At 34.2% G+C, this 27,624-nt stretch overlaps 1 protein-coding gene across 1 annotated transcript in view; it reads left to right on the top strand.

Moving 5' to 3' along the window:
* LOC106878937 (DNA replication ATP-dependent helicase/nuclease DNA2) overlaps positions 1–27,624 on the top strand; it is a 42,766-nt gene that overhangs the window by 14,356 nt on the left and 786 nt on the right. Inside the window, exons 11-32 of the mRNA XM_052966329.1 lie at positions 904–1,011; positions 1,716–1,784; positions 5,055–5,097; positions 6,486–6,566; positions 7,169–7,289; positions 9,165–9,336; positions 9,611–9,796; positions 10,853–10,957; positions 11,639–11,788; positions 13,841–13,963; positions 14,463–14,542; positions 16,013–16,065; positions 17,283–17,331; positions 17,434–17,549; positions 18,786–18,914; positions 19,677–19,876; positions 21,069–21,155; positions 22,198–22,303; positions 23,193–23,273; positions 24,745–24,837; positions 25,446–25,655; positions 26,722–26,871. Of these exons, the coding sequence (XP_052822289.1) occupies positions 904–1,011; positions 1,716–1,784; positions 5,055–5,097; positions 6,486–6,566; positions 7,169–7,289; positions 9,165–9,336; positions 9,611–9,796; positions 10,853–10,957; positions 11,639–11,788; positions 13,841–13,963; positions 14,463–14,542; positions 16,013–16,065; positions 17,283–17,331; positions 17,434–17,549; positions 18,786–18,914; positions 19,677–19,876; positions 21,069–21,155; positions 22,198–22,303; positions 23,193–23,273; positions 24,745–24,837; positions 25,446–25,655; positions 26,722–26,871 (2,512 nt within the window). The remainder of the gene's footprint in view (positions 1–903; positions 1,012–1,715; positions 1,785–5,054; positions 5,098–6,485; positions 6,567–7,168; positions 7,290–9,164; positions 9,337–9,610; positions 9,797–10,852; positions 10,958–11,638; positions 11,789–13,840; positions 13,964–14,462; positions 14,543–16,012; positions 16,066–17,282; positions 17,332–17,433; positions 17,550–18,785; positions 18,915–19,676; positions 19,877–21,068; positions 21,156–22,197; positions 22,304–23,192; positions 23,274–24,744; positions 24,838–25,445; positions 25,656–26,721; positions 26,872–27,624) is intronic.

Below are 27,624 nucleotides of genomic sequence, written 5' to 3'. Positions count from 1 at the left end.
AATATATATATATATATATATATATATATATATATATATTTGTTAAAAAACTGGGTTCAGGGAAACCTGTGGTGGTTCTTTTGTATTGTACAGTAGAGTTCATGAGTTTGGATAAGTTGATATGCTTAAGAAAAAATCTAGATTTTCTTCTTTCGAAGACATATGAGCGTGTTTAAACTCATAGACTTTATTGAGTATATAAATGATTGAACTTAGGCCAGTTATATACTGAACTATAACCATATGTTTGTGTTTATCTTTTTAACCTTTCTGAGATGAGTATTAACCAATCCTTTTTAAAGACTGGTTAGCAGAGTAGCAGACAAAATGCCATGTAGTGTTTAGTTACACCTCTTTGCCTTTTGATTTTCAATCCCACCTAAGCCAACTTGTCCTCTCATCTACTAGTGGGTCAGTAAAATAAGAACTGGTGCAATATTGGTGTAGTTATAAGAGGCTGTGCTCTTCCACCTCAGTGTGTGGCCTTATGCTTTGTTGGAAATTATCAAAATTCTGTTTAATAATTTTAAAGGTTTAATTGCAATTAGCAGTTCAGACTATAAATTATATAAGTTAGATCTAAATTAGGCTCATTCTAAAATGCTTGGCTTCAAGTAGTAGATAAACGTAATGCTTGAAATATATATAAGTATTATGAATATACTTGAAATATATATATGAATATTATGAACAGAGTTGTGGAGTAAAGTTCATTATCATCATTTAATGTCCGTTGTCCATGGTAGAATATCTGGGCCAGATATAGGTGGTTTAAATGCTAAAGGGTTTAAAAAAATGTGCAAGCAAGAGAAAATAGAAGCAGTATTGAAGAACAACCACATTTTATTATAGAACTCAACCTTGTTTCTGTAAATGATTGTTGCTTCTTTTGTTTTTTTCTAGTTATGGTCTTGGTACTGATGAATCTGTGGTGCTGGCAGCAGTTTTAAAATATATTCCAAATATTGTGAAATGGATTGAGCATCATACAGATTTTATGAAGCAACAGAGGTAAGAATTGTATATTCAGTTTAAATTGAAGTAGAAGATTGCTGTAATGATGTTGACGACAAATTAATATCATTGAATCTTTGTTTTCTCAGTAAAGCATCATTTATGTTTTAAAATCTCTTGGTGAGCTATTTGCATTGATATGTTTAAGTAATAAATATATTGGTAATAGCATAGATGATACAATTACCAAACAACTTATATACCAAGCATGTGTTGTTAGCAACATGTTACAACTATCCCTTATGCTTTTGTGAACTCTTGGTGGTTAATAAAGAAAATGTTGTATCAAATATGTATTATTTCATTAGTCAAGCCCTGCTGTACATACACAATTGTATAACAGACTAGATGTTATTGTATATAGAGAATCTGATGTTTGACCATCCTCACATTTATGTACAAACACATATGAATGATCACTACCAATGCTCTTTCCATTGAAAAAAATAGACCTATCATTGTTGTGGCTTGACAGTTTTGTTTGGGAATATAGTAATGAGAATTACTCTATGAACCATAAAAAAAATGAAAGCTATTAATAGAGTATCAGTTAATGCTGAGTTTGAAAATTCATCTTTTTATTCAGATGTAAATGCAATAAAAAAAATAGTCAATACAGACTCATATAAATAATGGATCTGATTTTGAAATTTGTCCCTATCATTTTGTAATGCTATTTATCTGTGTATCTTTTAATTCAGTGGTAGTGATGTCAGTAGAACTATAGTTACGTCTGTCTGTGATATTGAAGAAAATATTTGGTCACCCAGGTAAGTTTGGCTAAGCTACCTTGGAATAATACTTTATGGATCATGTTATCATTTCTTGCCTCTCTCCTTCACTTTACATTGTATTTCTTCCAGTTTTCCTTCTTTTCATTTTTTAAATGAATTGATTTTTTTTTTTAAATAACATAATAAAGGATAACTCATCATCATCTTCATCTACTTTGTAACTTTCCACTACCAACCTCTCACACTATAAATCTGTTCCTCTTATACATTACTCTCTTTCATAACCTTGCTTAAAATCAAACTCTCTCTCTCATTCTCTTTCAGTTTTAGAGGTTACTATAGGTTCTTCAGTTTCACTAGTTGCGAAGTGACTGTACTAGTGTTGGTATTACAGAAAAAAACATCCAGTACAATCTGTAATATGGTTGGCATCAAGAAGGGTATCTAGCTGTTGAAATCTAGCTTTTGAACACTGTAGTCCTCTGACTTGTTGCATTCTGTTGAACTCTCCAACTCAGGCAGATGTTAGGTGGTGGCAATGGCAGTCAAATCCTATTGGAGTCCTTTTTTTCATTTTTGTGGGATTCCTTCTTAATATGAGGTGGTATCAACATGTTCCTGGTCTAGTTATGTTTAATAAAAAATAACTTATTTACTTAAGTTTTAACATCATCTCCTTCAAAATAGTCACTTTGTACAGCAATACACTGGTCCCAGCATTCCTGCCACTTTTTAAATCCAGCCTGGAAGCCATTATCTGTGAACAAGTTGAGGACCTTCTGTGATTCACTCTTGATCTTGACAATAGTATTAAAACGGCAACCTTTGAGCTGCATTTTCATCTTGGGGAAGAGATGGAAGCCTGCAAGTGCTAAATCTGGCAACTAGGGTGGGTGTGGAAGCGATACCATGTTTTTGGTGAGAAACTCACAAGTGAGGAGAGCTCAGTGTAGTCATAAAGAATCCAATTCTTCACGCTCCAAAGATCCAGTCGCTTTTGCCAACTGTCCTCCCTCAAACGCTTCAAAACGTCACAGTAGAACTCTTGAATGACGATCTGGTCCAGGGGTGGGGGCGAATTCTTGATGCACAATACCACAGATGTTGAAGAAATGATGAGTATACTCTTGATTGGGCTGTGGCTCTGTCATGTGCCCATGCCACTCGAAACATTGCATATGACCCATTGCCTCTTCATAAGCTTGCCGAAGCATGTTCAATGTCTCTGTAGCAGACTTCCCAAGTTTAATGCAAAATTTCATGTTGACACTTTGTTCAAACTTCCTGTTCATGACAAAAATTGTAGATTACAGCATACATGTGATCACAAAAATGCATTTCACACAGCAGTGTCACTTGACACACTGCCTCATGATGGTCACTGCTAGCACTCACTGCACATATCCATGTACTGCCATCTGTTGGCACACTACAGAACCAGTCCAGGAACTTTTTGATACCACCTCTTATATGTGTCAGTAGTTTACTGTGATTGCTTCAATTGGCTATGAACTCTTCCTTTGTGCCCAAAGAAATAAAAATCTTTATATTTAAAAGATAACCAGTCAGAATTGTGGAGAAAAGATATGCTACATACATTCTCTGTCAAAAATCAAAAATCTACCTTTTTCACTACTTAATCAAGATATCTAATTAAGATAAGAAATTGTTCAAATATTCAATTATTTCATATGAATATTTAATATACCTAAAAAGCATTTTCGTTAAGGCAATACAGCCTTAGCTTCACTGATTTATAACATTGCTAAATGCAAAGAACATGTCTTCAGTATGAGGACAATTTCTTTGTTCTTCCACCATTGTCAGTTTTGGAGGCCCTGAAAAATTCAATAGGCACTGCTCTTCCTCCTGTGACTAAACTTTAAATAATTCACCAGTACAAAGAAAGTGTTTATTAGGAGGATGATGATGTCTCTTATGAAAAATTAAGCTAATATAACTAAAAATCAGTCACAGGCTGAAAATTTTGGGGAGTATTTCTTTGGAAAATTGGTAATTTCTTTAAGTTACTTAATAATAGACACAGACAATCTGCATGGTTTAGAGGCTTGAAAGCTCTATGCAACATCTTAAGAAAGCATCTTCTACTATAGCCTTGTCAGTGAAATTTGGGAGACAGAAACAGTGTAGAAATCTGTCAGATATGTATTGGTGGAAATGGAACATGCTAGTGGGATGTTGTCTCTGACCTGTCTAAGAGGGCAGTATCCAAGTAAGATCTGACTTGGACCCCTAACTTGCTTAACCCTATGCCAATATGGATAATGGTTAAGTAAACAGCAGAAAGGACACTGATGATGAGTTTATATAATGTGTATCAGAATAGAATCACAAAATTGGTGAGCCAAATGACAATATCTTACAATATTATAGGTGCAGACATTGCTGTATGATTAAGAAATTTGCTTCCCAGCCAAATGGTTTCAGTTCCACAGCATGGCATCTTGAGCAAATGTCTTCCACTACAGACCTGGTCTACCCAGATCCTGTGAGTGGATTTGATAGATAGAAACTGAAAGAAGCCCATTCTGTGTGTGTGTGTGTATCTTGATATTGCATGTTAATTGTAAATGAGTGTCACTGACATACAAGCAGTGTCATTCATCATCATCATCATCATCATCGTTTAACGTCTGCTTTCCATGCTAGCATGGGTTGGACGATTTGACTGAGGACTGGTGAAACCGGATGGCAACACCAGGCTCCAGTCTGATTTGGCAGTTTCTACAGCTGGATGCCCTTCCTAACACCAACCACTCAGAGAGTGTAGTGGGTGCTTTTACGTGTCACCCGCACGAAAACGGCCACGCTCGAAATGGTGTCTTTTATGTGCCACCCGCACAAGCCAGTCCAGGGGCACTGGCAACGATCTCGCTCGAAAATCCTACGGGAGCCAGTCAGGCGGTACTGGCAACGGCCACGCTCAATATTCTGCAGAAACATGTCTGGCCATGGGGAAATATTACCTAGTTTGGAAATAGCTATGGGTTGGTGACTGGAAGGGCATCTGGATGTTGAAAGACTGCCTCAATAAATACCTGATCTGTGCAAGTATGGAATAGTGGATGTTAAAATGATGGTTCCAATCCATTTTAGTTATGTCTCTTTATGTCCAGTTGACTCTGTCTTTTGTCCTCCTAGGATGATAAAATAATTAACCGACAAAGTACTGAGGTCAATATAATTAACTTAAACTAACAGTAGCAGTGCTCCAGCATGGCCACAATCTTATGACCAAAACCTGTAAAAGATTATTTCTGAACTTTACAATTTTTTTCTCTGTAGGTTTGGTTTGAAAGGAAAAATTGATCTCACTGTGGAAATCAAAGTAAGTTAAAATAGTTATAGGTGTTTTGTTAAATATTTATTAACCTTTCTATACTACATAGATAAACATATACATATGTAATATAAATTTTTTTATATTATTTAAACACATACCTCTTATTTTTTTCTTTTTGGCTTGCATTTTTTGAAGGTGTGTGACCTAGTGATTAGACTGTTGCATTCACAATTGTAAAATTGTTGATTCCCAGATTGGGCATTGCATTGTACTCTTGAGCAAAACAATTTATTTCAGATTGCTCCAGTCCACTCGGCTGTAAATGAGTTCCAGAATTAGCTGGGCAGTTAACCCTGTGATGAACCAGCATCTTGTTTAAGGGGTGTATTATAATCTGACACTTATATGCTAGAGAAACTGTGTTAGGCTCTAGCCTTATGAGTTCTAAGGTTCATGACAGATCTAAGTCAAGTCTTAAATGCATGCATTTTCAAGCAAGCAAAGGTGGGTTTTGTTTTCTTGTGTCAGTTTTTTTTTATATTTACAGATGACATTAGTGTTAATTGCATAAACCTGTTGGCAGAATAATTGAACTCTAATAGAGTTATGTGCCTTGAAAACAATAGCAGCTAAATCACCATGCCGTATTAAAAGATGCAGTGGACAGTGTAATTCTAGATATAATATATCTGGGATCACTGTGCATGAAAAGTATATTGTTACAGCTGGAACACCTGTGATCACATTGATTTCTGTGTTTTCAGACTAACCTGGCGCTGGAACAAAGGCTATAAGTAAAGAAAACTTGAACACTTAGCTATATGGTCAGCATAACTCAACTTGTTGAAACATTTCCTGCTTTCACTATATATTTATGATGTAAATGTTAAAAAATGAGCTGGTTCATGGCAATTAATTGGTTTCCATCCCCATATTGAAACACTTTGTAATGTAAGCAAAATGCTTAGCGCCATTTCATCTGTCTTTACTTCCTCAGTTCAAATTCCACCGAGGTCAACTTTGCCTTTCATCTTTCGGGGGCATTGATGTAATTGGCTTACCTCTTCTCTTGAGCTTGCTGGCCTTGTGCCAAAATTTGAGACCAATATTACTGTACTCATACATATTAGAAATATTCCGAAACATATTCTGAAGCATTCATAAGTTTGTTCAAAGCTCAGAACTAGAAACTACTGGATGTTACTAGAACCAGCAAAGTCCAGCATCGGCATGACTTTGTTGCGATTGCTATTCATTCCAAATTGTTGGTCTATTTTCTTGCTGTCTCTCTTATCTTGTACTCAACTTTAAAAGTATATTTTCTTTCTGTCTTTATATAATCTTTATTCTGGTGGAGTGTCAGGATAATACTGAAAATTCAGATACTCTTTCTGCAACTAATATTTAAATTATATATTATTATCTAACAACAGACACACAATTTAAAAAGGAAAGTAGTGCCCCTTGAATTGAAGACTGGAAATCCTTCTTTTTCTGCTGAACATAAAGGCCAGGTAATATATTTAATCTTTGTAGCACTGTAGCCATGCATGACTGTTTGTTTAACAAACTTGCTTCATATCCATGTGGTTTCAGGTTCACTTCCACTGAGTGGCATTTTGAGCAAATGTCTTCTACTATAGTCTCAATAATAAGTTCATCAAATATTATCATATCAGCAAACTGGAGATTCTAATTTGTATAACAGTACGTATGCTGGTAACTAATTAAATTAATTGCAAAACTGTGCTCTAAGCACCTGAGAAAAGATATAGGTATAGTTTCTTATGATTTCTTTCATTGTCTCTTAGACAAATATTCTTGTTTGTTGTATTTGTATTGTATTTTACATTGCAAAAGTTGTTGAATTATTTGCATTTCTTTTATTTTTTTAATCTTATGTTTTTCTTTTACTTGTTTGTCTTGAATAGACTAAGTTCTCAGCACATATTTTGATGAGAAAATACCTTAATGTATTAGGTTACACAAGCTGAAGGAAATTTTAAGTCTAGAAACAAGTAGAAAAATGTATTAAGTAGCAATTAAATGAATTACTGATTTTCAATAAAGGTATTTTCTCTACCTTCCATTGTTTAATTTTTTGTCTCTATTCCAGGTTACTTTGTACACTATGATGATGTCTGATCGCCGAGAAGATCCAAAAGAGGGTTTACTTCTTTACTTGAAAGATCAACCAAACATGAGTCCTGTTTCAGCTGAACATCAAAATAAAAGAGGTATAACAGTAATTAACCAAATGTATTCATTATTATTCATTACAGATCTAAAGATTAATTTTACTTTGCTGACCAATCTAAAATATAGAACTATAACATAACATTTGAAATAACTATATAGATTTTGGTTGATAATCCCAAGACTTAGTTCTTGAGTATGGTAGATTATGTTTTTATGATTCAATCTAAAAAATTAAGTTTCATTCAGTTTATTTTTATTCTTTTACTTGTTTCAGTTATATTAGTTAGGAATTAGAAAGAAGGGGTATGTTTTTGAGAGGTGAAGGAATTTGAAATGCACAAATAACAGCAAAGCTGAAGTTGATTTCCACTTACCACAATTACCCTTTACAACAGCTATAACTAAAAAGATTTGTCGGTCTGCCTCGTGGTCCCAGCAGACAAAATGGAAAAGGCATTACTCCAGAGGATGGTGAGAGAGATGTGCTGGAACAACCATTCTGACTCATGGGGCTTGCACTTGTGGGAAGTTATCTTAGTGAGCAGGGACTGTAGTGTGGTGGCCAAGAAAAATTGAGGTCTCCACTGCACAAGCTTGACCATCTGTCAGAAAGTGGATATGAATTGCAACCATGTTGGGACATTGTCATGAAGGGCTAAGTTGAACAAGCTGAAAGCATGGCTAAGTTGTTCTGGTTATGTGTTTTCAAATATCAAAGTAGCACAACAATATAATCAATACTTTTAGGATCTTGAACTTCTCAGAGGAGATAACAAAAGACCAAGGTGATTAGTGATATGCAATTCTCTAGAAGACCTACCCAACTCAGTGGAACTAAGTTCTGGAAACACTGTGCATGTGTGTGTGTGTTTGTGTGTATACACACTCACACAACTGGGCCCCTTGTCCAATTCCTTCCACCAAGTCACCCCCATTGCCCTTCATCTCCCTAAATGCAACTTTTCCTTGATATTGGCTAATCTTTCTTACTACCTTCAACCATTTCACTTGGTATCCATCTTTCATCTTTAATATTGTCATGCACCCCAAGCCGCCATATCATCTTACCTTCACTACTATAGAGACTCACTCTCCCCATGCACTACACCTACTTCTCTTCTCCCTCCACTCACAACTGCCCAACCTCCTGTCACCCCTCTCTCTCTCTCTCTTCAACAGACTACTGAATTACTTTCATGCATCATTAGTCACTCCTACCCTTTATTCACCATTCACTATATCCACTCCTCAACCCTATCCAGTCTCTACAGTTTTCACCTATTCTTCCCTACCTCTCCTACTTATCATTCAACACTTGCTCATTCATTATATTCACCTCTTTGTCCATTCCCTATCTCTCACTCTCCTATATGTCCTAGTTACCTTCACTCACCCACACTTCCAGTTCTTTTGCCTCCATTCATTTTTACTCTCCTCTTACTTTTGAGAGTTCACATAAACACCTCATCACCTTACACCCTTTAATATGGCTAGCCATGTATCCCCTCTACAACAAAAAACCTGTTCTATTCTGTCATACTTTAATTCCCTCGTGTTGTAGCATAAAGTCTTGTTGTCTTGCAAGTTGCATGGTGACCTCATTAGTGTTGGTAGCACCAAAAGAGCATCCAGTACATGCTGTAAAGCGGTTGGTATTAGGAAAGACATTTAGTTGTAGAAACCATGTTATAGTAGACAGTCAAGCCATTGTAAAACCATCCAGTCCATACCAGCAAGGAACATGGATGTTAAATGATGATAGTTCATATACAGGAATATGGAATCGTTTTTAAAAATAGGATCAAATTGATTACAAACAGAAAAAAAAAATTTACAAACACCAATGTTTTTATATATTTACACTTGAAAAATTTCACTGGTTGCATTTTGTTTTTTTGTTTTTTCATTAACAGGATTAATCCAGCTCAGAAATGAGATTTTGTATTATATACAAAACAGTTTACTTAGAGAAAATTCACTTCCAGAGGATTTATCAAAACTTCTTGGTAAATTACCTGAGCCCATCAACAATGTGTCTGCTTGTAGTAAATGTCCCCATCTTCTAAGCTGCTCTATTTATCAAAAGTAAGTTAATTTTTAATTGAATTTGTCATTTTTACATTCACTTTTCCATGCTTAAATATGTTGAATAGGTCTTTTCCAACACTTGTCTCACATGTTTTGCCATTTGTTGTATTCCTTTGTACTTATAAGGAGAGAAAGTTTGAAAAGTTTGTTGAGGAGAAAGGCCAGCTCAAGAGCATCTTGTTTGCATATTTTGCTTTTTAAATGCATAATTTGTAAATTTTTTATACCACTGAGTATTCTGAATTTTATTGTACTGTTTGTATCTTTCCAGTTTTTCTTCAGATGTTGAGAACATGACTAAAAACCGTAAAGAACTTCACCAAATATCTTTATCTCATTTAAGCCAGTCACATATTATTTTTTTCATTCGCTGGTGTATCATGATTGAATTTGAAAAACAAAGCAGTATCCATGGCGAAGGGATCCGTGATATATGGTGCTCAACTGGCATTGACAGGTTTGTTACAATTATTTATATTTTTTACCTAGGTATAAGACCAGTTATTTTTCAATGTTTAATTCAGGGCTTGTGTTGTCATTGTAACTGTAGCAGCAGAATGCACTGAGTACATTTCATCATGGTATCTCTAAATTGCATGTCATCTTGGCTAATTCTCTTCCTAATCAGTTAAGCTTTGACTCTTCCAGTAACTTTCACAACCTAGTCCATCAGTTTGATACCATTGTAGATTTCTCTCTTCACTCTTGTAGTAGTTGATGAGGACACTGTTATGCCAATCATTCTGTGTGACATCTTCCTGTACTTAAGTTGATTTGAAACATATCACCAGTCTGGAGCCCCATATCTTACTCGGCATATCAATTTCCTGGAAACTGTTCAGAAATATGCAACCAGATGAATATCTGCCATACTCTGAATGTCTTACTTCCCTGGGCATGCTCACATTCAGCTCTGACATCTAGCAACTGACTTTGTTGACACAAGATTACCCACCATCTTTCCAATAACAACCTTGGGCACCCTTTTGAATTCCATATGTCTAACACTTGTGGACATTCTTACAAAATCAAAATACAGCACAACACCCATGACTTTCAAAAACATTTTTTCACACTCAGAATTGCTGAAGCATGGGATAAACTACTCTTATCAGTTTTTAGTTGTTGGGACACTACATTCTTCAAATCTTTCATGCTTCCTGAAATTTGCTATCAGTACACCTGATCTCCCCACCTCACCTTTTTTATTAATGACTCATTCACTGTTCACTTTCTGTGCATTTTTCTATGTACTGCCTCTTGTCTGATCAGTTGTAGTGCACCTGAGCATATTATTATTATTATTATTATTATTATTTATTATTATTATTATTAACAAAATAATTGGCCTTACATAAAATTATGATGGGGTTTTAGCTTAAATATGAACATAAGTTTTATATAATAGCCAGAAGTGATTTCAAGTAATTGGTGCTGAAAGAGTTAAATAATTATATTTATCTTATTTCTCTTTTAAGTTGGTTATGTAATGTTATTTCTTTATGTATTTCAGAGAAAAAAAAGGGGAATGTATTAGCAACCTCCAGTTTTGTGGCTCTCAAACACTCCCTGACACAGAAAAATTTCTCAACTCGTTTAAAAGACACCCATATTCCAAGTAAGATTGTTGTTTTATTACAGGTTTCATAATTAGCTCCTTTGGTTCCAGTTTGTAATATTGGTTTGTCTTCATTACTCAACAAGATGCTCAAGCATTAGTTTGGATTTTCTTAAGCCTTATATTATAGTTTAAAACAGCCAGTTCACTTAGGTACTCCTTTGCTGTGCACCATTTGAAAATCACTGATCTGGATTGAAATAGAATTAAATACAATAAAAAACACCATTTGAGCGTGATCGTTACCAGCGTCACCTTACTGACACTTGTGCTGGTGGCACGTGAAAAAACATTCAAGCGAGGTCATTGCCAGTGCCGCTGGACTGGCTCCTGTGCAGCTGGCACGTAAAAAAACACCATTTGAGTGTGGCCATTGCCAGTACTGCCTGACTGGCCCTCGTGCCGGTGGCACAAAAAAGCACCCACTACACTCTCGGAGTGGTTGGCATTAGGAAGGGCATCCTGCTGTAGAATCTCTGCCAGATCAGATTGGAGCCATCTGGTTCGCCAGTCCTCTGTCAAATCGTCCAACCCATGCTAGCATGGAAAGCAGATGTTAAACGATGATGATGATGACAGCATCTAAGAATCAAGTTAGAAAAAATATTGTTAGCTAATTTGTGTAATTGCTGTTGCTATCAAGGAAATGATTATGATGGATATTTTGTTTTTGTTTTCCAGCTTACATCAGTCTTTTGAACCCATTAATACAGTTGGATTGAATGTTCATGACAGTGTTGCAATTAGTGTTGAAGACAAACAACAGATTGTTATTTGTAGAGGATACATTTACAGTATTTCTGAGGATCATCTTGTTGTTATGTGTGACAGGTATGATGACATTTTGGTTTATGTTTTCTGTCGGTGTCATGGCTATCTTTAAAATTTTACTACTTCATTCTTTACTCTATTATTTATCATAGCAAACAATCTAATGTATTGTAAGTCAGTGCTACCATATTTTATGCAAAGAACATAGAAAAAACAATTTGAAGTAATTATGCTGTGAGGGCATCTGGCTGTTAAAATCTGTTTCAACAAATTCCATCTGACCCATGGAAAAGTAGATGTTAAAATGATGATATTTGATGAGAGAAAGATAATATTAGTCAATGGCTAATATTATTTTTAGTTATACAATCTAGATGTGAAAACAACTTTAGTCTATTTTGATCTTATTAGATCTCTGCAGCAAAGCATAGACTTACCAAAATAGTGATGAGAAAATCATTAAATAAATGTAGTGTTGTTCATGAGCACATTCTGCATAATTGTACGATGCTTGTGCTAGAACTGCAATGCTGCATAATATTGAAACATGGGCTTTAAATGAAGAAGATTTACAAAGACTAGAAAGAAATAAAACTAGCATGCTCTATATATATTTAATGTTAGTGTGCATGTATGCCAGAGTACAAATGAACTAAGGAAAAAAAACTGGGTATAAGAAGAATCAAATGTAGTATGCAAGAGAGGAGGCTGTGCCAGTACAGGTATGTGAAGCATATGGAAGATGATGGCTGTATACAAAAGTGCCAGGCATTCCAAGTTAGTGGAACTTGTGAAAAAGGGAGACCAAGGAAAATTTGAGATGAAGTGGTGATGGCTGACCCGAGGATGTTACATGTCATTAAGATGTCAAAGGAATGTATTGACTGGTGATATGTAATGCTACAGAAGATTCATCCACTCATAGCAGAATGTACCCTTCAGTAAAAGTGTTGTCATCCACTGGTGTCACATAAAATGCACTTGTGCCAGTGCTATGTTAACGGACCCGTGCTGCTGGCACGTAAAAAGCACCCAGCGCACTCTGTAAAGTGGTTGGTTTAAGGAAGGGCATCCAGCCATAGAAACCATACCACAATTGTGGCTCTGTGGTAAGAAGTTTGCTTCCCAACCACATGGTATTGAGTTCAGTCCCACTGTGTGGTACCTTGGGCATGTATCCTGTTCTATAATCCTCAGGCTGACCAAAGTCTTGAGTAAATTTGGTTGAGGAGAAACTGGAAGTAGTCTGATGTGTGTGTGTATGTGTATATGTATATATATATATATATATATATATGTATATATATATATATATATATATATATATATATATATATATATATATATATAAAGTGTGTGTGTGTGTGTTACTGTCTCCTTGCCTTGTCACTGTTTTGTAAGCAGTGTCTTTCAATTCCAATCTTCTTTGAGTACTAATCATAGGTAAAATCTTACCTTGTCAGGAAACAGGTGAGGGTTGGTGATAGGAAGGGCATCTGGCCATAGAAAATCTGCCTCAGTAAAATTCCATCCAACATATGTGAATATGGAAAAGTCAATGTTAAGTTGAGATGATGATAGGCCATTACAGAAATAAAAAATGATTTGGAAAAAAAAGCAAAAAGTTTCAGTGACCACAACATTAAGTTATAGAAATGTCATACTGTGTAAAGGAAATCTTTATCTAGTGAAATCGTGTTACCACTAATGTATGACAAATTATTTCAATATTTTGGTTTAAATGTAAAGAGGTACATCCATGCAATTCGGGTGTTTTTTTCTCATGAATGGGTTAAAGCAAAACTAAAATTCGTTTGACTACTGCCAAAGTTATTCAATTGTGCTCCAAGATAAGATACACCCACTATCAAAGTTATTCTGTTGAGTAGATAGTAGCTATTAATCTTCAGTTTAGATATGAAAGAACCAGTTACATTTATAATTATAATGTTAGCGTCATGTCTATAGGTGGCCTAGTCTTCCCAAGGAACTGTGACATATATGATCTGATTGACCCAGACCACAAAAGAACAGAACAAAGAATAACTAACTAAAAGTTTCAGAATCCTTTTCATTTACATAATGACATAATTTCATTCATTTTCATTCCAGGAGCTTTGATGACCACCTCAATGTTAATACAGAAATTTTCAAAGTCGACAAATGTTCTGACTGGGAGAATTGGGGCACATGCTATAATAATCTGATAACTTTAATGGCAAATACTGCTCACAGGTAAAAAAGTTTTGTTATTAAAGTTTTCTTATCCACTGATAGAGGTCACAAAAGGTAGTTTTATATTGATGTTTCATATAATGTAAAACTGCATTAGCTATTGTTGGCATTGTTAATATATTTGTTCGTTACTGTTAACATTGATATTTTGTAGAATACTGAAGTCAGGTTTGTTTACTGTAACACCTAACATCAAATGAAATTACAAGTATAATATAGCATTAAAACAGTAACAAAGATGCCAAAATATCAAAATTCTTCTCTTGTCTGTAGTTTACATAATACAATTTGTATATCTTTCTCAGCAGTCTCTCTTTCTGCAGTATATGTTCTGCCATTACTCTCCTTTTTTTTACTGTTTTTCTGTTGCTGAGCACTTACATGTCTATACACAACATCTATTTTCATAATATATATAGACTTTATATATTTTTCATAGTATTGTGTAAAATGTAATTCTTGAGTAAATAATTTAATCAGTAACATGTCTTATTTTCAGTGAAAGATTAAGACAATTGATAATTGACCATGAAAAACCTAGAGTGCATTCAACATTAGGAAAAAGCACTGTTCAGAAAGGTAAGATTTTAAATCACCACTTTCTAAAACTTGACTAAGAATGAAGAGCACCTGTTCATTTTTTTTTTTTTTTTTTAATAAATTGAAGCTTATTTAGGCTTATTTTACCTTTTTATTTTTTATTTCGTATTTTTTCTAGGATAGCAATTTGTATGTCCTTTCTTTGGGTAGCTTTCTTCAGCACCCAATCATAGGCCAGGGCAAATACAAGTGATAGAAAGCATTCTCAGTGTACTTCTGTCAGCATTTTGAATCAGCTGCTAGTACTTGTTTTCAGTCTTGACACAATATTTTCTGTTGGCATGTTTGATTTCCATGATAACAACTTTAAGAATGCTACATTACTAAATGAAGGTTTGTGTATGCTGTCAAATACCTTGTTGAAGTCAGATGCCAAGTGGGGTTTAGATCTCTACATTTCTCAATGGCAGTGCCTGAGTATGTTGACTGAAATCTTGCTTATCATTACAGTTGGTTGTTGAGTATATTTTACATGTGGATTAAGATTAACTGGCAGTTAATCTTCAGTGGGATGTTTTGCTGCTATGCCACATTCTTACTAGTTTGAATTGAGGAAACGTTATTTACTACTTGTCATTTGGTCTTATAACTTAATCTTGTTTCATTAGTAAAACATTTTAATCTGTTATAACTGATGTGCAATGTTTTGTTGTATTTATTAGATATTAGTCAAGTCAGAAAAGATGTAATTATCATAATGAGTATAATAATCATAATTAGGTGTACTACAGAAATAAATCAAGTAGCAGTGAGGGGAGATACAAGAGGATACATGGAAAATTTAGGAAAAAGTGGGGGGAAAAAAGATCTGTTAGTTACTGTCAGTTTACCTGAAGTAAACTTTACTCAAGTAACCTATGATCAAAAGCCTTCCAGCTTGGACCGTCTTGTCTTTTTTTCTAAGCATATCATATCTAGGAGTGTCTTTTTTTATTAAATGGCCAAGTAAAATTTGGCAGATATTTCTAGCAAATCAAGCAACTATATACATGCTCCCTTGTTAGCTTGAAATCTGATAAATGCAGGTAACAATTGTCAAGGATTGAAGATATGCATGATTCTAAAAGGAAAAGAAATCATATTCTGCACCTGTCAGGTTTTATTTGTTACTTATAAATGATGTTTACCTGCATTTTCTGTAGCTTAGGTACATTTGAAAAGGATATATAATGAGTGTGCACCAAAAAGAAACTAGTTTGTTGTTGTTAAGTATAAGAATAATAGTTTGGGTATTCTGAGCTTCTAAAGGTTTTAAACTTGGTTTATTCATAAGGTATTATTTGACTAGCTTTAGTTTCCTTCAATGCTAACTTTTTGAAATATGCCTACTCAGTTGAGAGAAAACTTAGAATTGGAGCATAATTATAAATCCTTGAGTGTTTTTTTTATTTCTTTCTCCAACTGTTTTATTAACTTAAATTTTTATTTCTCCCTTTTTTTTTATTTTAGTTAAATCTATTTTCAAGCCTTTAAACAAACTTCAAAAAGTGGCACTTTTAAAGGTGAATCTATGATTTTATCTTCCTTTTCATTGCTTGTTTTCTGAATCACTTCCAGTGTTGCTCACATTGTAATCATTATGCCACCAGTACAATCATCAGCACCACTAACATTATTTACACTCTTAGTTCAAATCTCATCATTTCAGGGTCAAATACTGGAGTTGATGTTATCAACTATCCCCCTCCCCCTAAGATTGTTGGCCTTGTGTAAAAATTTGAAACAATTATTGATTGAATTACCATTTTTCCATAATAGCATTGATTGAATAGATTTGTTGAAAATAAACTATTGTCACACTAAGTTCCGCTATATTGGAATGTCTCTGCAAATCTAAGTATTTTAATAGATTATTTGTGTAAAGATTTTGCAACCTAATTAATTTTAATGCTGATATATCAATGAAGAAAAAGTGCTTCCTGTTTTTTGAGTGGCAAATTATTATAAGGCTATTGACTTTTGACTTAAAAATTTGTATTCCACTAGACAAAACAATTCTAGATACTTCAGTTTATAGAACAGCAGCAAGCTTTGCACAAGAATATTACCTTGTGTTTTATTCAGACACATTTTGATCAGCTGTATCATTTTTGTGAAATAGCAATTCTTTTTGATCCCTGTCAAAGTAGGATCGTGTTTCTTGTTGAATAACATAACACAGTACTTGTGAATGCATTACAAGCCAACAAAGAAGCCTGTAGTCTGTTTCTTGACCTAGCTAAATGTCCCTCGAATTGCATCTGAATTTTATTTCAAAAGGGATAAAAAATATATTGAATAATGTGACCTTGCGATAGATAAAAAACAAAAGAGTAAAGATGTAGTGCTTCACTACTTGATGATGACCTGGTGCTCTGTCAGTCTTAATACTTAGTTTACTAGCTGGCTTGACTGGAACAGCATGAATTGAAGTGCCTTGACTAAGAGTACATCTTGTTCGTCACATTGGAAATGAAATCCACAAGCTTATGTATGAGATCATAGGTAAAATTGATTGAAAATAACTTGAAATGATCAAGGTTGGATCATAGGCCTGCTTTATCAGGGCTGACCTAGATCTAAAGTACAACTTAATTCTTGTGGTAGGATTCATATAGACTACTCTTTGAACTAATAGTTTTAACATTTTAAAGCTTGTCACTGTTATTCTAGCTTAGCTAAATATCAGCTTCATCACTGATGAATCATCTGCTCTAATGGAAATTTATCCTATTTCTAGGTTTTCATGAGTGAAGACTATGTCGTTATCTGTGGTTATCCAGGGACAGGTAGGTAGACAGATCTTCAATGTTTCTGTGTCTGTAATCCCACCTTTGTTTGGATACTTCTTCAGATTAAACTCTAACACTTGCTTTCTTTTTCAATTTCAGGGAAAACTTCCACTATAGTTGCCCTCATTCAGATGCTAGTTGCTAGTGGTATTTCAATATTAGTGGCCAGTTTTACCCACTCTGCTGTTGACAATATACTTCTTAAACTGAGAAAAGTATGTTTTTTTTTTCTTTTTAATGGAAATTTGCAATTTTTCAGATATTATTTTTTGATCTTTGGCGATATGCTGTGCTTGAGATATGAAATTTTGGCTAAATTACTTACTGTATATGTGGAAGAGAGTGAAGGTTTGAAGCCAAGCAACCAAGTAGATGAAATATCGTAATGCTACCTATTTACTTCAACTAATTAATCTGTGATTACTGGATTATTTGATTAACATTCCTTTTGGAGTTGTAATATGTTACCACCACAGTATTTCACTGTAAAGACAAAACAGCATCTGTTTAGAAATCTCATGTCAGATATTGCAGTTAATGTTTATTGATTTGACACACTATTTGTACTCCAATTACAAATTCACACATCAGTTGAGGATTGCACCATGTGAATTCAATCAAGCAGTAACTGCACTGAGTAAATGTAGAGTGAATCAGCACTTGACTCTGAATGAATATAAATTGTACATGTATGGTGTGTGTCTGTATTGTTATCACTTTTGCATCCACTTTTTATGTTTTCACTGGTACTGTTCATCTTGCTTATGAGTTTCATTTTTGGTTTGGCTTTGATGGCTGGATGTCCTTTCTAATGCCAACCACTTTATGCTTTTTTTCATGGTGCCATCCTTGGAGGTGTCATGTCCTCGACAAGCTTAACAGTTCCTCTTTACTTAACACTTTATAGAGTGTACTAAGTGTATTCTTTTCATGGCACCAGCACTACAGAGGTAGTCATGTCCATGACACAACTAATGGGACCCACATCTACTAACTCACCAAAATCCCATTGTGCTATACCTAGGGCAAGTGTCTTCTGCTATAGCCTTGACTTGACACCTGATGAGTAAATTTGAGAGATGGAAACTGTTGGAAGCCTGTCGTATATGTGAAGTGACTGAATGCTGACAATTCATGGTTTTGTTCAAGTGAAATAGTAAATGATGTTTACATACTTTATTGAGATTATGACCAATCACTCTGCAGTTTTGAAGACCAGTGGAATATAAATCCCAGTACTTGGAAAAAAACAAAAAGGTTGTCAATGGGAAAAGCACTTCTAACCAATGCCAACATGGAAAATGGATGTTACACAAATGAACAGAAATGTTATCTAAATGTTGACAAACTTCTATTTCTCTGTTAATTCCTATAACCAGTTTCTAATATACTTTTTTTTTTTTTTCAATATACATGTTCTAATCTTTGAATTACATTTTTGTCCTTTTTAGGAAAAAATCCAGTTTTTACGTATGGGCCGGAAGGATCGTATCCACCCTGATATCTACCCTTATTCAACAGATGAACTGACTAAGAATGTGAAATCTGTGCAGGAATTGAAAGCTGTATATGAATCCATTGTAAGAATATAGATATTTGTCCAAGTATTTATCAAGAGAAAATACTCAGAATTACCAGTTTTATTTCATCATAACTCCTAATTCTTCAGCCAAGAGATTAATGCTCTCTTCTCTTAGCTCGTGTGTGACTTTCCTGAGAGCACAGTGAATTTGATTACATACTCAGTATTTGGGGTTTTGAAGATAGTGACTGAATGGCATAAATGGTAGTGCAGCAGACCAAATACATTGCAGTGTATGTTTGTCTCTCACCACCACTTGAGAACCAGTGTTAGATCGTTTATGTCCTCATAACTTAACAGTTTGGCAAGAGACCAACAAAATAAGTGCCAGACTTTAACAAAAAAAAAAAAAATATGTACTGGGGTCAATTTATTTGACTAAACCCTTCAAGGTGGTGCCTCAGTTTGGCTGCAGTCCAATGACTGAAACAAATAAAAGATAAAAGATAGAATATATGTAGTGACGCTAATTATGAACATCATCAATATAGCTGAAGAGAAAATACCTTGGCATCGAAAAACTTTGGTCATTTGAGATTATCCAAACAATTTGTTGACAAAAAACTTTCTCTGGAGAGAGTTTAAAATTTTAAATCAGTTTATAACACAGTGTCTGTTAGATTTTAACTTGATTAGAAAAACGTTTTACTGAATGAAAACAGAAATTTAACTTGATATTTTTAATTGAAGCTTAATATTTTATTTTCTGAGCTCTTGTACAATGTTTTGGTAAACTGTTTTCCTTTATTTTCTTCCCCAGAATGTTGTTGCAACTACATGTGTGGGCATGTCCCATACACTCTTTTCTCAATGTCAACGTCAGTTTGATGTCTGTATTATTGATGAATCCTCTCAAGTGATGCTGCCCATGTGCCTTGGCCCTTTATTTGCTGCCAAAAAATTCATTTTAGTTGGAGATTCAAAACAACTTCCTCCTATTGTCCAAAGCGATCAGGCCAAGTAAATAGATAATTTTTCAAAATTTATACAAAATATCTATATCTATCTATCTATATATATATATATATACATGTTTTTTGATTTATAACTACTTCTACTCATTTGCAATAAAGTGTAGTAAGTAATTCAGCTGGTTATTTTGGCGGGTAAAAAGCATGTTTTTGTGTGTGTGCTTGTGAGTGTTATTGAAATGACACTGAATGCTGAAAAATGTTTTATATTGGCCTTGCTTGAGGCTGTGGTATTATGTAAGCAGATGCTGCTTTTGATAATGTTAGAAATGTTGATAGGAGAGTGTAATAAGTGGAGAGTCTGTGTAGGGGAGCATGCCAAATTTTGGGATACTACAAAAAATTCTCTTTTTTTTTTTTTTTTTTGAAGAGATGTTTTAGATTTCTTAACAAAGAAAATGAATATTTTCCTGCCTTTTCATAGTTTAGCTACCACAATCCAGAACCATGTTCTGTGGGTTATTGATGTCCTGTTCTTAATCTTGCTACCATAATAGCTTTAACAGATGAAGTGAAGAGGCAGTGTTCCAATCATGATTTCATTATTTGTGCATATTAAATCTCAGAGTTGTGGACTTTGGTGTATTTAATCTAATTCAAACAAATCTAAATCTGTAATTGTTCTATACATCTCTTACATAAATTTTAACATCATATTTGTTTCTGCCATTCTATACTAACTTGGTAAAGAATAAAAACCTATCATTAACAATGAGGATTTAGTGTTGTAGGAATGAAGATGGCAGTAGTGAGTGAAATGTTGCTGCTATAAATAGTTATAGATAAAATACTGAGGATTGACACTCTTGAAATATTGTAATGTAGTATGGGAATGATGTGTAGTTCAGCATAGATACATTGCTTGTGAAATGGTTTGAATATTTGGCAGCTGTTTAAATCCTGCTTGGACCAACTTTGCCTTTCATCCTTCTAGGGATGATACAAAGTACCTGCTGCATATTGAGGTTGATTTAATCAATGCCTCAACTTACTCCAATAATTCCACATAAAATTTTTTCGTTTTTTTCATCCATAACGATTTCATTCTTCATATTAATACCACGTCAATGTAGAAAATATAGTGGTGCTTTTGATGAGGGTGTATAAGGTGGTTGTGGTGGTAATTCTATAAAACGTTTGCTAATAATTCTTTAAACTTATTCTATTTTTACATTTTTCAGGAGTTTAGGCATGGACAAAAGTCTTTTTGTAGAGCTTGAAGATAAGGGTGCAACTGTGCAGCTAAATCTTCAGTATAGAATGAACAGGTAATGCTCTTATATATATATTGTATTTGTATATACGTACCAAAGCATAATTCAACTTTTATCCCTGTATTTACTACCATTGTATGCATAACCTAGTGTTTAAGGCATACACTCTGCAATCACATGGTTCCAACTTTGTTCTCTTTGTATGTCATCTTAGACAAATATCTTCCCATGGAGGCAATGTGGCCAGTGCCAGTGTCGTGTAACTAGCACCCATGTCAGTGGCATGTGAAAGTACCTTTCGTGCGCTGGGCCTCATGGAGGCAATGACCGACAACTTTGACAATATGCTGTGTTTGAGAAGAAGCAAAGTGAAATCGTAGTCGTGGTAGATACTGGTGGTACGTAAAAGCAAAAGCACCCATTACATTCTTGGAGTGGTTGGCATTAGGAAAGGCATCCAGCCGTAGAAACCATGCCAAATCAGGCTGGAGCAGCCCTGGTCAAACCGTCCAACCCATGCCAGCATGAACAACAGACGTTAAATGATGATGATGATGATACTTTTGGACAATGCAAGTTTTGTGAGTGAAATTGGTTAGCTTGTACCTGTGCAGAAACCTATTGAATAGACTACAACTACTTTTAGTTGGTAGACTTAATGTCAATGCTAAACCCAATTTAATACTACCATTTGTCTTGCCTGCTTTTGCTGAAGTTTATGTTGTTTGAAATTAAGCTTGTTTTCTGGTTTCTTCCTCCCTTTCTCTACCAGTCTGTAAGGCCATACAAATAAGTCAAGATTATTACTATTCTTGCATCAGTATCATCATTTAACATCTACTTTCCTTGCTTGCATGGGTAGGATACTTTGACAGGGAACTGGTGAGGTACAGAGCTGCATCAAGCTCCAGTGTCATCTTTGGCATGGTTTCTATAGTTGGATGCCCTTCCTAATGTGAACTGCTTTACTATGTGTGCTGGGTGCTTTTTTCATACCACTGGCACACTGACTCAACACATTCCCCCACTCCCCACCTCCAAGAAAAATTGCAAGCTGTGGAAGAACACTTAAAGACTACTTTTTTTTTCATTGCAGAGAGATAATGTTACTGTCAAATGAGCTGATTTATGAAGGATGTCTACAGTGTGGTAATGAAGAAGTAGCAACACGAACCATTCAACCTTCTAAGTGTGTTAAAAGGGTGTGTCTTTTTCATTTTCTGTGTAAATATTATCTTATCCTTTGTAGAGTTATTTTAACTGAAGCAGGTTACAAACAGCAGTTGCTAATATATTCCATTCCTTGTTTAGTTAAGATATTTTTCACATTTTAGTCTGAGGAGAAAAAGCAATGATGCTTTACAGCTTTTGCAGAGCTTTCCGGGTTAGCAAAATTGATATAGTTGATATGACGTGACACTTCATTCCTTCCTAATCATGCATTATTCACATGTATCCTAAACCTGCATTGATTTCATAAATGTAGTCTTTGAGGACTTCCATACTGTAGGAAGGTGTGAGATATCTGTACCCAAGGTACATTAAAGTCAATAGAATGTAAATCAGTGTAAACACCACTGGCATACTTTTAGAGAGTGGTTTGACACAAAAAAAATTGAAACAATCTGTTAGGATACCTCTTAGAAATTCATGTGAATTACTTGGTAACTTCACTAGTGCTGGTGGCATGAGAAAAAAAGCACCCAGTGCATACTGTAAAGCAGTTGGTGTTAGGAAGGGCATCAAGCCATAGAAACCATACCAAGTCCAACACCAGAGCTCAGTGTTGCTCATTGGAAAATAGATATTAAACGGCAATGATGGACTCAATTTAAAAATTTACCAAGTCCTGATTTTTTTTTTTTTTTTTTTTTTTTTTTTTTGTAGATTTTCTGTAGTAAGGAAGAGCTTGATGGAAATAGTTTTTTTAGGTATTTTACTTACACAACTTTCAATGTTTATTTTATATTGAATGATGATTTTGTTATATTATTTTACCAAATATATTAAGTGATCAGTCTATACTTAGTTCAGACTTTCTGAATGTTATAAAATTCATATTTTATTTTTGTGATTTTTGTTGTTTTACAGAAATCTAATCTCCCATCCTGGATGCTAGATGTTGTCAGTGGAGCATTGAATAAAGCAGTTCTGTTTCTCAATACAAAAATGGTATTTTCTTTTAATAGTTTATTTATATGAATATTACAGAGCATAGTTAGTTATTATTCTTGCACTCTTTTCCTTTTACAAACTAATATTTCAGCAGTTGTGGCTGGAACTTGAATGCTTTCAGCTGAAAAGCATTATTTTTTTCAGATACCAGGTGAAAGTGTTGATGTATGATATGCCACTTGTTTCCTCAAACATGTGGTCTTGGATTCAGTCCCACTGTTTGATATCTAGGGCAAGTGTATTCTACTACAGCCCTATGCTGACCAAAATCTTTTGAGTGGATTTGGTAGATGGAAACTGAAAAAGCCTGTCCTATATATATATATATATATAAACATAAACACACACAAGAGAGAGAGATGCTTGTGTATACCCTTGTTCTGACATCATGTATGATATCTTTCATTTCCAATAATCCATGGAAAACATGTCTGGCCATATGAGAAATATTACCTTGCTTGAAAATAGGTAACAGGACAAGCATCTGGCCATAGAAAATCTGCCACAACAAATTTTTCTGACCCATACAAGAACGAAAAGTAGATGTTGAAATTTGCTTTCTTTTATAGTTGCCTTTCTAAATAGTAATAATGCCATTTATCTTTAAAGTAGTGTTTGAATTATTGGCATGACTATTGCTTAGCACCTCATCCATTCCTTACAAAACACTTTTCTCTCAACCTGTTGTTTACCATTAATGTTTTCATCTGCTTCAGATAATTCCCTAAATGAAGAGTTGGGGTGGGGGAATGAAAGTCAGCAATTGCCATGTTTCTAAAAAGGAACTGATAAAATGTTTTAAAAGTGATTAATATGGAGAACAATGATCATCATTTAATATCTGTTTTCCATGCTGGCAAGGATTGTACAGTTTGACTGGATCTGGCAAGCATGGAGCTGCATCAAGCTTTAGTGTCAGCTTTGGTATATTTTCTAAGGTTGGATGCTTTTCTTAATGCCAACAACACAATATATAAAACTGATTTCTTAAAACTAAAATTCTTGTTATCACTTTGACTGTTCTTGCTGCTGAATTTAAATTAACTTTTCCTTTTCTAATTTGGTTGGTACAGGATTACTCTCTAGGTTCATATAAATTGAGTTGAATACTAAGAATATTGAATGTGAAACTTCATAAGCTGTTGAATACGTTTACCTGTTTTCAACTCAATTTCTGAACTCCTTTTACTTAGTAAACATTTACAAACTAAATATTTCAGTGAAGTTAAATAACAGATAATGCTAAAGTGCTATGAAAAGCTAAGAATTGTAATGTTTTGTGCTGGAATTTTTGCAGTCGCTCTGCTTAATACATTAGAATTTTCTTCACATCTGATTTTAACAAAAGCATTTTACTACTTGTTTTGTTGAAATAGTTTCAAAAAGAAAAGACTAAATCCTAGAATTTAAATCTTTTTTGTTCAATTGTAGTGACATTTTTCTGCACTAATCATTGCCAATATTCTAGGTTCCAGCTCCAGAAACTTACAATACGAGAGGAGAAGTTCAAAATAACATTGAGGCACAGTTGATTGCTATGATAGTCTCAGCTTTCCAAACGGTAAGTAAATAGAAAATTTTAAAAATCCACTTTTGCTTTTCTGTTTCTTTTTTCTCAACATCATTTGGTTGTATAGAAAAATGCAATACCCAATGACTGGTGTAGCAATATCATCAACTACTTTAAAAGTAAAGGTGATATTTTAGAAAGAAAGAGTACTACACAAACATCAAACTGCTGGATCAGGTCATGAAGGGTATTAAAAAAAGTTATAATACAACTGATTAGGAAGAGAATTAGTTTTAGATTTATGCCAGCATGGAGTATCAGTGATGTCCTTTTTCTAGTGAGGCAGCTAAAGAACTAAGGTCATAATTCCTTATTTTCATAATAAACTTTATGCAACTTGTTAATGAATTCAATAGTAATTAAAAATAATCAAATTCTTGAGAAAATGCAGAGATTAAATCTAAGGATATTAGATCTCACAAGATCTCATTAGATCAAGAAGAGTAAAATCCCATACTGCAGACTTATCAAAATTGATGTTTAAAAATGGATACAATTAAACTAGATTGTCTGTAATCAATTTTCTTTGTGTTTCTTCAATTATGTCACTTCAGGTAATATATATGTGTGTTTGGTTAATATTTTTTGTGTACTTTTAGGATGGCATGTGCCTCAGTGATATTGGTGTTATAGCTCCATACAGAAATCAAGTAAAACTTGTCCAGCAAACACTGATTAATGTAATCGGAAAAGAAGCTGCTCAGTATGTAGAGGTGAATACAGTTGATCAGTATCAAGGCCGTGATAAAGATATAATCATAGTAACATTTGTGAGAAACAGTTCCAAAGAAAATTTAAAATCTTGCAATGTAAGTAAGAATCCATAATGTTAAAGAAAAATTATCTTAATATTGAATAATCTTGGCGTTTTTTAGAATCTGCAATATTTACTGTAATTTTAGTGTTTGACACACACAACTGGAAATTGTACAAATTTAAAATAGAAAATTTTCTTGCACTTATAGTATATCCTTACACTTTTTCTTATATATTTTTATTCCCATACTTATTCATAGAGCATTTTCACACTTTCAAAGAAATTGACGGAAAGCTAAATATAAAGCATTTAGACAAGCATATTACAAGATATAAATTTAAATATTTATGTAGCAAAACTACTCTAACATGATGTATGTGGATAAATGAAAATTTGAGTCAAAAATGTTTGAAGTTGCATTGATATCATATCATTACTTTATGTCTGCTTTCAGTACTGTTTGGGTGGATTGTCAGTTCTTATCCAGATTACTCCCATACCCACACCGACAGGTTGGAGTATCACATCTTGCCTTTATATTTTGGTTTGCTTTCTATGTCAGGATACCCTTCCCATCACTAATCACTTTACAAAGTGTATTGAGTGCATTACCATGGCACCACACAAGAAGCTTAACTTCTATACCATAAGAGTAGAATTCTCACTATCCTGACATACATATCCACTCAAGGCAGTGTGAACAAGGGAGAGAGAGAGATGGTATAAACAAGAGATAAGAGTATGATAGTAGAAACTGTGTTTAAGGTGAGAGTGGAGTAATGGGTAATAATAGAGCTGGATAATGGTAAAGATAAATGACAGTAATATTTAGTCAAGGGGACAGTGAGCAATAGCTGATGACTAGCAATATAGCAAGGGTGATAGAATGTATTCTATATGAACAGATTCAATGTAAACCCTTATACATTGACCTTGTGACAGACAGAAGAGGTTGAGTGTAGAGGGTGATGATAGGAACCGTTGAATATGGTTAGGTCTTGTACCATCTGTTGCTGTACATGTAGCACAAATAATGGAAAGATGAGTGATTAGTTAATGCTTATATGGTTTATATTTAACATGTTAAATTATAATTTGAGATTGTTTTATGTTTTTAGGCTGGTGGAATCCTGAAAGATATCCGACGATTAAATGTTGCAATGACTCGAGCAAAATGTAAGCTTATTTTCATTGGAAATGCTGAAACCCTTGAAATATTCAAACCACTTGCAGACTTAATGACGCTATTGATCCAAAGACAACTTATATCCTTTGTATATTTTTGTTACACATATGCACACATTAATGCAAAAGCACCCCACCACACACACATTCTTTATCAGGTTAGCTAGCCTAAGAAAAGAATTTCTGAGAGGATAGGATATTGTGTTGTGGGCCATGATGCTAGATAGAAAAAAAAAAATAAAACTTTTAATTGAATAACATTGTATATTTCTGAATCTTTTAGATCAGTTCATCTAATGCCAACAAAGTTGAAAAGAATTGTGACATTCAAATTCAGAACTATCTATTGTTTAGTGCTTTTAAATAAAACAGGTTACTCATTTTGCTCATACTTCAGGTATAAACATAGGGCACAAAAATGAAAACTATACATCTGCCATGAAACAAACACTATTTATAATGTCAACTAATTTCATGCAAGTAGTTTTTAAAATGAACCATTCTATATATAGATACAGTAGTCCTCTGGTTAAAGTGCTGATCTATATAAATGAGAATGTCAAGAGTTTCATACTATTTGCCTGTAGTTAGATCATATTAGTTTGCCAAGCTGAACATAATAACTACTACTCTTATGAAAGTAGTAGCTATTTAGCCTGTTCAGATTTGTGGGTCACTAGTAAGTTTTGATTATCTTTCCTGCATATGATTGTCCAATCAGAGATAATGGGGGAGAATTTCAAGCCTTGCATACTGTATGAGTGAAGAAAAGAGAAAAAAATGTTTGTCACTCAAGGGAAGTGAGAAGATTGGAAGACTGAGGTATAAAGGTGAAT

This window comes from Octopus bimaculoides, chromosome 1 (genome assembly GCF_001194135.2).
Source record: "Octopus bimaculoides isolate UCB-OBI-ISO-001 chromosome 1, ASM119413v2, whole genome shotgun sequence".
Classification (NCBI taxonomy): Eukaryota; Metazoa; Mollusca; class Cephalopoda; order Octopoda; family Octopodidae; genus Octopus; species Octopus bimaculoides.
This window is presented reverse-complemented; position numbering and strand designations above follow the sequence as displayed.